Here is a 9,355-nt window from a genome sequence, read left to right on the forward strand (position 1 = left end):
GCCAGGCGTGTAACAGCGGCACTGGATGTCGATTTTTCTCCTTGCACACATTTTCATATGGTTTGAAAAGTAAACGTTGTGCAAGATTAGCGCTCGCGTGGTTCTGGATCTGTATACATTACACAGGAATGCAGAATATTCCTATTCTTTAATATAAATAAGATTGTTGAAGCGATGTATGATGAGAACTCCTTTATGAATCCACGGGCATGCACCTTTCATCATGGAAAACGGCAGCTTAAGCATGTGGTGGTACCATCACCACGCACTACACTGTGAAGAAAATACTGTCTTTTCTTTGGTGGTGTCGATGTGAGGAAGGATTCAGAAACACGTTTCTGTGATGGACGTTGACATAACTGGAAATAAAACTTAATCATTGTTTCGGAAACTATTGCTTAGACAAATAGTGAGTCAGATAGTTTAGTTTTACGCCGCCTTTAGAAATATTCCAGCAATATCACGGCGGCTGACACCAGAAAAGGGATTTTCCTTTGTGTGAAATTGAACACGAAAAGAGCAAATGCTTTAATCACTAGGCCACCCAAATGCCCCGAGAGGCTGCGGAATGATTGTGTGGATGTTAACAGGGAACCAGGCACCGGGACTTGAGCCTGGGACAAGCAAACACATAAACAATGTTCCCTGCGTCTAAAATGTCTTGCTCTGATCCACTGTCAAGCGTCAGTAGTGTTCTTCATGATCATATACACACACTTTCTTATGTGGATGTATCTTTTAATGATTGTAATATATTTGGGACTAGTGATTTAGTAAGGCTTTAAGCCGCTCTTAGAATTATTCCATCAATATCACGGCGCGGGACACCAGAAATGGGCTTAACACATTGTATTCATGTGGGGAATCGAACCCGGGTCTTCAGCGTGACGAGTAAATGCCTTATCCGATAGGCTACCCTATTGTCGCGCACTACATCAGAACATTTAAATGGTACGTATACAGTAGTCTAGCCAAGAACTTGTTCCACATGTCATATTTGATTTTTTCACTTTCTTAGTAAAGTACAAACCTAATTCCTGTCGTTCAGAAGTTGTGCGTCAGAACTGGTGCATTGTGATGTCATGTTGAAATGTCATCCTAGAACCAAGAAGCTGACTTAGTGGCAGAAGGACTGGTGACGATAACTGGTCCTGGTATTGTATGGCAGTAAGCTCACAAATACCTCCCAACTCTTGACGTTCCAAATCTGTCTACCTCAAAACCACAACAGTGTGTGTGACGTTTCCAACTGAAGTTCCAATTCCGTAAAGAAACTTCAGCACCGTCTGCTTCCTGATCGTAGGAGACGACGTGTTCGAGTGGTCCGACTACTAACTTAGTTGACGAAAATCATCCTATCCCAACTGCCTGGATTGATGTTTATGCTGTTGATCAATTGACTATCTGGTCAGACTCGGTTATCTACAGATCACCGTCGTATAACTAGAAGAGTGCTGAGTTACTTGTTAAGCAACAACCAACCAATCAACCTTTCTGCATCATAGCTATAACCTGTCCTCAGAGATGAGCAATGTGACCTGTCAGTCACTTCATGACCTGCTTATACAGGCCTCCCATATAAATGGTGTCCACATCATCAAAACTGAACTCACATACACCAAAACAGAACAGAAATCACCCAAACAGCAACATTATTGTCTAAAACCGAAACAAACGCACTTAAACGGAAAACTTATCGTTTGAAATGGAAACAATACTCGCGTATTAGCAAAAAGAGCGCCCGAGAACGGTCGCCGAGCGCACAAAACGGCAGTCACAGCATCCAAAACGACAACCATGCATCCCGAAACTGCATGGATATCATCAAAGTTGGCTGCGAAGGGAGACGAACAGGCTTTAGTCAATAATGGGATGGCTGCTGTTTTTGGATACTATGACTGCACTGCACTAGTACTGCACCAGTATTGCACTAGTACTGCACTAGCACGAAGGGAACGACAGGAGATGTATCAGAGGAATTGTATAATCAATGTCAGACACGATCTGCATATATGTGATGCTTTTCTCATGCGCAGCAAAACCATCTTGTCCCTGTGTTGACTAGGAAATACATGACATGGCCTCAGAAAAGTGTCATTAGTGTATTTGTATACCTTTTCTAAAAACTTTCCTCTATCGTCTTCCTTGAGAGTCCTCAAGGCTGCTATAGGTGTGTTCTTGTAGACTTTGGACAGGAACTCATCCGTCCTTTCTACACCCAGGAACTCACAAATTCTCATCATCTCTCGCATCTAAATCTGCACGGACATCAAGTTACTTATTTACACCTCAAATTTCATGCTTTTATTTATGATATTACAATGAAGACTGATCCCTGGTAGCGTCATATCATCGTGACTTGTTTCTTGTCCCGACATACCTGATCAATAGGTCCACGTGTTGCCTTATACACTTGAAGATCCGGGTTAGAATTGGTCTTCAGCGAACAGCGCTTGTAGTAAGAATCGACTAATGTGATCGGGTGGTAACGGTCGCTGGCTTGGACAACACATGTCATCACATCACAGATCAATGCTCATGCTGTCTAGTCCAGACTCAATTATTTACAGAACGCCACCATATAGGTATAATATTGCTGAGTCCAGAGTAAGACTAAACTCATTCAATCATCAATCCATACCCTTGTGAGCACCAAAACGTTCACACGATCACTGCTCAGACTGGGGACGGAGGGAGCGCAAGGTCGAACCGATCAACAGTGGCGGACCTGCATATCTTGATGCTATCTACAAGTGAGTGAATGAATATTGCTTTACTCCGCCTTTAGCAATATTCATACGATATTACGGCTCGGGACACCAGAAATGAACTTTACACACTGTGCTCATGTGGGTGAAACGAACCCAGGTCTTCAGCGTGACGAGCCAACGCTTTTAACAACTAGGCTACCCCACTGAGTCGCAAAGATTACATACCTCCAAACTCTTCAGTTCACCTACCATCTGTAGATTGGCTATGTTTGTGCACACTTCGGTTGGTGCTACATTGCAGCTGGTTTTGTTTGTTGTTGGACGTTACTGTCAGAAGAATATCTGTCGTGTCGTATTCTGTAATTAAGGCCATTGTTGGCAATACGAGACTCTTTTCATGTTCAAGGCGTTTGTTAGGTTGATTACACCTATGTGTCGTATTTGTTCTTTAATTCATTTTTTAGGCAAAAACAAATTACACATACTTCACTGTGTCACAGTGACCTGAATACAACCGACTCTCACATTAACCTGAAAGTTATGACCTGTGTACCTCAGGTGATACACAACTATATCCCATGCCATTCATACAGTCGTATGGCAAGGTCTTGCTGAAGAACTTACTTGAGACATGGTTCAAAAGTGTCTGTATGCAGTATACCCAGTGATGTAGTTGAGACCAGGCAAACTGTCAGCAGTTGATGAAGTCAGGGTATGTCGATGTATGCATGTAAGTGTACAAACAGCTGACCTCCTGACCTGTGAGTGATCATGCATATTGTGCAATGGATGTCCGATGGCTTACGCTTGGAGAAGTTAGAGAAGAGATCGTTGCGTCTTTTGAGCAGAGATAACGTTTATTGCTCTTTCTCTCTATATCCTTCTTTGTGATAGGAATGGAACATGACGTCGATAGCATAGTAGCATCCACATATTCTCAATAAGAACTTATTTCTGTAACGTTGCTATATCCTTCAACATAAGATTAACGTCACTTTTTATGAAGTACCATTTCCATTTGCCCCTGCAATATTATGAATTTCCAAGTAGATGAGAACCAGACCTGACCTGAGCTTCTTACAGACATGAACAGTGTATTTGTAGACATCTCGTATTCGGGCCAAAACATATCTCACATCTATCATGTTTGTAAACCTTATCTGTATTGTTATACACATTTGCTACATCAAATGTGAACTTAAATTTCGTTGAAAATGATTTTTTGGCAGTATTAATAATGCTCTGTTACGTCCACATCACGTCCTTCTGAACCCACATCTATTCGGACCTCATGGAACCTTACTTCATACATATATTGCTATAATACAATGACAATTTAAGTTTCCAGTTCCGGAAAAAATCTGATATTTGTTGTACAGAAAGAACATAGTCCTCAACTAAATTACATGCAATGGAAACGCAAGTGGAGAACAGCTTAGCAATAAGCTCCTGCAATTACTCCTGATCAGAGACAAGTTTTCATCAAGATGTATTTTATGTAATACAGATCAAAAGCATCAATGAACAATACGTGTAGGATAAAGAACCAGACCGAGGTCATGATTGAAAAGTAAGGACCTCATCCTGAAGAAAGTAAGACCGACCGTGAAGCGACCTTGTACTTCATACAACTTATAAACCGTCAAGTCAATTAAATACAGTTTTATAACAATTCAAATACGTCTTGAGCTCATCTAACCATGCATACTTTGTCGATTTCCTTTCATCATCACATGCATTGCGGCTGCCATTTATGGATGGGAAAATGAATCACTACGAGCGACGTCACCTCTACTGTACCGCCTTTCGGAAGCGAGTATTTGCGAACAAACATGTTTATCATCTCTGTTTTGTTATACATGTGGCATTTCACAAGAAAACTAGAACATATATACACAAAGTATGTATAATCCTAAAGTCAGGATGTCCTAACTTGGTTATGTCTATGTCTAACTGACATCCACGCACGAGGATTGCTTTCTTAATAGCTAGCCATGTATCGGGATCAGATACGAAAGTATCTGCGGTTGTAGGTCTCACTTTCAAAAGTGGAGGTCTTACTTTCAACGTTCGACGTAGAAGTTAAGGCACGGACATATTGCAATATTATCATTACTGCATTCCCATGTGATCAGCACGAATGCGATATTGTAATTTGCTTGAATAACTGTGCATTAAGTGAGATTTACATACCATATTTCGTTGCAAGTGAATTCACCTTTTTTGAAAGTTCGGAATGGGAGGTATTACCAATAGAGGCCCAGCATGAATGTGAGCTGACACACCTGTTTACTCTTCATTGGTTCAGCGTCTCCATCAGGCTGGAGAGACAGTCGTTGTATTGTGTGATGAACTTTATCCTGCCAATCTTGATCATCTCCACACTCGACCCATTCGTGTTCCCCGTCATGGCAGAAACAGTGGAGAAACTGTCGATATAAGTCACCCTTTTGTTGTCGTTTACAGTTGTTGTTACACTTGTTAGTGGCATGCTCCCCCAGACCTCCACCTGCACCTCCTTGTTCTCCCTCTACGTGTGTGTCCAGCTCCATCTGAGTGGCCTGTACGTCATCTACTGCATACCCAACGCGTCAACTATATGCAAGCACACAAGGCCACACGTTTTGTGGCCAAAGTTGGAGGTGTCATCAGCACAAAATCATTTCAGCACCTCACAGACATGGAATCAGAAGAAAAGAATGACGTAACAGACACAGATAGTGTAACTATCTGAAATATTTAAGCGAGGAAATGGACAGAATTTGTTTTTACATTTCCTTCCTCATCTTTAATATTTTGATCTATGATATCCAGTCAATGAGAAGCCAGCAGGAATTGAAAACGTATTTGATGACGAAATTATGATAGTAATTTCTTGACATTTTCTGAGAAGTGATGCTGTTGGTCGTGAGTCATTAAATACATTTTGCATCCGCAGATAATGCTGCAGGTATAGAAGGATATGCGTACCCTTTTGGGGAACAACTGGTACCATCCATGATTGTCGGTGGCCCATTATCAGCGCTCTTTTGACCTTCACGGCAAATGGCATATGTCTCAATGTACAGTCAAGACTGGTCAAACGTTCAGTACTTCCCTTTAAAACGTAAACTATGTACATAATACTTGTGATGAGATCATACTAGTATAAGCCCTGTACTGGTTTATCTTACGGAGTGAGTGGTTGTGCAGGCGCAGTTGAGTGAGTGAGTGAGTCAGTAAGTGAGTGAGTGAGTGAGGCAGTCCGTCAGTCAGTATGTCAGTCAGTCAGTCAGTCAGTCGGTCAGAGTGATGTACAGCACGTCCATGTGGTCCCCAGGAATGTGGTCTAGCATCTATTCGTGATGATTCACACCATAGCGCCTATATTAATAGAATACAGTTCAGTATTGATAAATATGCTGTTTTCGTAGCTGATACGGTGTCTGTTTAGGGCGTTTAACTTTTCGTTTGGCACGCATTTTCTGTATAATTGTTCTTGTCACTATGTGGTTGATCTACTGCCAGTGTGACTGTCACTCTTAAACGCCAATCACTCGTCAATGATCCTTCTGTAAAGTAGTGCTCACTGCGGCTTGAGTTCCATGAAGTGATGTACGTTTTATTCAATAACCACCTCATGACCACATATATGAGGACAAATATGGCGTTGACAATCCTCTTAAAGTATTCTGTTAGTAAGATATTTTTAAAAATTTTGTCATGTTTTCCTTTCCAAACGAATTGATAACACTTCTTATGAAAATGTTCCCGATTTTTTTTTGTTTTAGGGGCTTGGAATATTACTAAACACATGGTTAAGGTTTTGAGTGAGTGAGTGAGATCATGTTTAACGTCACATCGGCAACATTTCAGCCGTATCATGACGAGAACATTTAACACTAAAGTGGAATGTATGTACAATATAAAAACCTGACAGTAAATACTAGAATACCACAGATATAGATATAAAACTAGCATGAAAAACTAAAACAGTGTTATTAAAGAAGACAATACATTATAAAATACTGGCTATAGATCGCCAACAACTGAAGGTAGATCACCATACTAGGGACCATGGGGACTTACAGTACCTTTGCTACCTGCATGGAGTTAAGGTTTGGAAGAAGTAGCGATATCAGCACAGCGTTTCTACCCAAGAGTGTAAAAGTTCTTTTTTGTAATAATGCCATTTCCATTTCACTTTTCGTTTTGGTTTAATTCAATTCAGATATTGACACTTTTTCAGTAAAGGACGGTTCCTACTAGTTTTGTTAGGTTGAGTTCCATCCGAGATGCAAACCCACACCCACAAGTCAGCCGTCTAACCAGTTTAGGCACAAAATCCAAGACAGCTGGTGATCTAGACGTAAAGTGACATGCTGACGCAGGGGGGAAAATGTGGACGCATAATTAATTGCTCGTGAGTTAGGTCTTCACATTATTTGTGAATATCAGAATATCAAAGAAGCGATCGGCGTTGCCCAAACAAAAAAGAGCCCTGTGAAACACTTCCACCAGCAACCATCATGAATCTAGATATAGTCAACAAAACACGATCTAATTATGAAACGAAATCTTGAGATACACTATATTCAAACTATCAACAAAGCGATCAGTGTTGTCTGAAAGGAAACATCCATCATTAATTTAGACACAGTCAACAGAACCGATCCAATAATGAAACTTAAATCTAGAGATACATGCTTGAATATTGAACATTACCGACACATGAGTAAGAACTGGTTTCATTATTGCTGTGCTGTGTTGACTTTATAGTCTGGATTTGTGGACATGCATCGTGTACTTCCGTGAGTGTTTTCCAGAAGCATCACGCTGTTTCACGACAACGACATCTTTGCAAACACGCTCCATATTTATCTTGAAGGATGTGCTGGTTCATGTAAAGATTATCCATACATGTCCGTCTGATTTTTCTTCAGGTTGTCAGATTTCATCAAAAATATTCACTTAACAAGTCGTGAATTTTTTAGACATTTTCCGATGCACTTCCGAACTGCCTTTTCTTTGTTGGTGCTAATTTCACCTTTATGGACGGTGGCTTTCTATGACGATGTCCGAGACCTGCACGCTTCTCTTCTGAAGAAATCTAACCCATGGTTACTACCTGTCCGTAACCAAAGTGACACAATGTATATTTCCGTGGAATTTGAGCTGATCCAGGTGCTGTCTCTTGACGTTATAGAAGGGTTTATCAAGACACACATATATCTAAAATTTCAGTGGACGGATGAACTAATTCAGTGGAATATCACCAAGAATTCAGCATGTTTCAGATTCGAGAGGTCGAAGGTGTGGACCCCAGATATTGTCATCCAGAATTCCTTGGACTATGTTCCTCATCTTGGATTCGACTCTCAACCTGTTTCAATATCATATCAAGGCATGGTTCTCTTTGAGGTTCAAGTAAAACCAGAGACGGCATGCAGCATGGATGTAACACGTTTCCCGTTTGATCAACAAACATGTGTGGTTATAATCAGCTCTAATAACTATTACGCGTATGAGCTGTACATGAATCCATTTGTTGTCTACGATGGTGTCTTGATACAAAATGGAGAATGGGATGTGGTCGGTGTTACAGCTGATAATGAAACAGAACTAACTCAGATCTACCATGGACATTATAAGAGTGTTGCTATCACCCTGAACCGACGCCATCTCTACTACGTGGTGAATCTTCTCCTGCCGATGCTACTCATCTCCTCTCTCAACCCCACTGTGTTCCTTGTCAAGGCGGACACGGGGGAGAAGCTGTCCACCTCCCTCGCCTTATTCCTCTCCTTCACAATGTTTTTATCAATTCTTAGTGGTATGCTTCCGCAGACCTCAACAAGCAGCTCGCTTGTCTCCCTTTATGTGTGTGTTCAGCTCCACCTTAGCGGCCTCTATGTCATCGTCTGTATTCTCATCATTCGTGTCAGTAACATGAAGGAACTTAACACAGTGACGAGATTCATTGCCAAATGTACCATCAGAACGAATAGGGTACGACAGATCACTGGAAAAGAGACAACAGGATCTCCAGACAGCACAAGTGAGACTGATGTTACTACCTTACATGATGTCAGTGACAAAATGGACAGATTCTGTTTCTTTGTCTCCGTGACGATCCATCTGATCTTAACAACTCTTTTGGTGTACTTCATCACACTGTGAAGGTTTTTCCATCTAAGTTTCATGACATGAGAACAGGTCGAGCATGCTAAATTCTTTTATTCAGGGTATACAAAAAATAATGTTCTGCTATAAGATCTGATTTATAAGTGCTATATAATGAGTTAACGAGGCACTCCAGAGGTACAAGTACACATCTTTTAACCTTTGTGCTACAGATTTAGTAAATACATTTGGGAAGATAATGTAATCAAGTTTAAAAGCATATCCAAATTCACATTTCCATTAAATTTCTTACATTTGTTACCCTATTTATCTTTCCATTTTTGAGACTGTTTATTATAAATACATTGTCAGTTATTGAATAGCGAATAGCTGTCTCTAGAACCCGCCTGCACTCTATTATGAGCATGGGAATAAGACAAAAAATTTCGAGAAAGCTCATACGATCTTTGTCAATCATGTCATCACCGGTACAACATGCATGACTGTAATACTCGCGGATATTTTGGTAACTTTAAAAGTTA

The 9,355-nt window shown here is 40.7% G+C and overlaps 1 protein-coding gene across 1 annotated transcript; it reads left to right on the forward strand.

The window, feature by feature from the left end:
- Window positions 1–7,841: 7,841 nt before the first annotated feature.
- Window positions 7,842–8,870, forward strand: LOC137277117 (neuronal acetylcholine receptor subunit alpha-7-like). The gene has a single exon (XM_067808787.1). It carries the CDS (start codon window positions 7,842–7,844, stop codon window positions 8,868–8,870), a length of 1,029 nt encoding a protein of 342 aa, XP_067664888.1.
- Window positions 8,871–9,355: the final 485 nt, after the last annotated feature.

Source organism: Haliotis asinina, chromosome 1, assembly GCF_037392515.1.
Source record: "Haliotis asinina isolate JCU_RB_2024 chromosome 1, JCU_Hal_asi_v2, whole genome shotgun sequence".
In the NCBI taxonomy this organism is placed as follows: Eukaryota; Metazoa; Mollusca; class Gastropoda; order Lepetellida; family Haliotidae; genus Haliotis; species Haliotis asinina.

Excerpts from the sequence above, each read along its gene's own strand:
- LOC137277117 (XM_067808787.1), top strand. The coding sequence starts at position 7,842 with ATGTATATTTCCGTGGAATTTGAGCTGATCCAGGTGCTGTCTCTTGAC.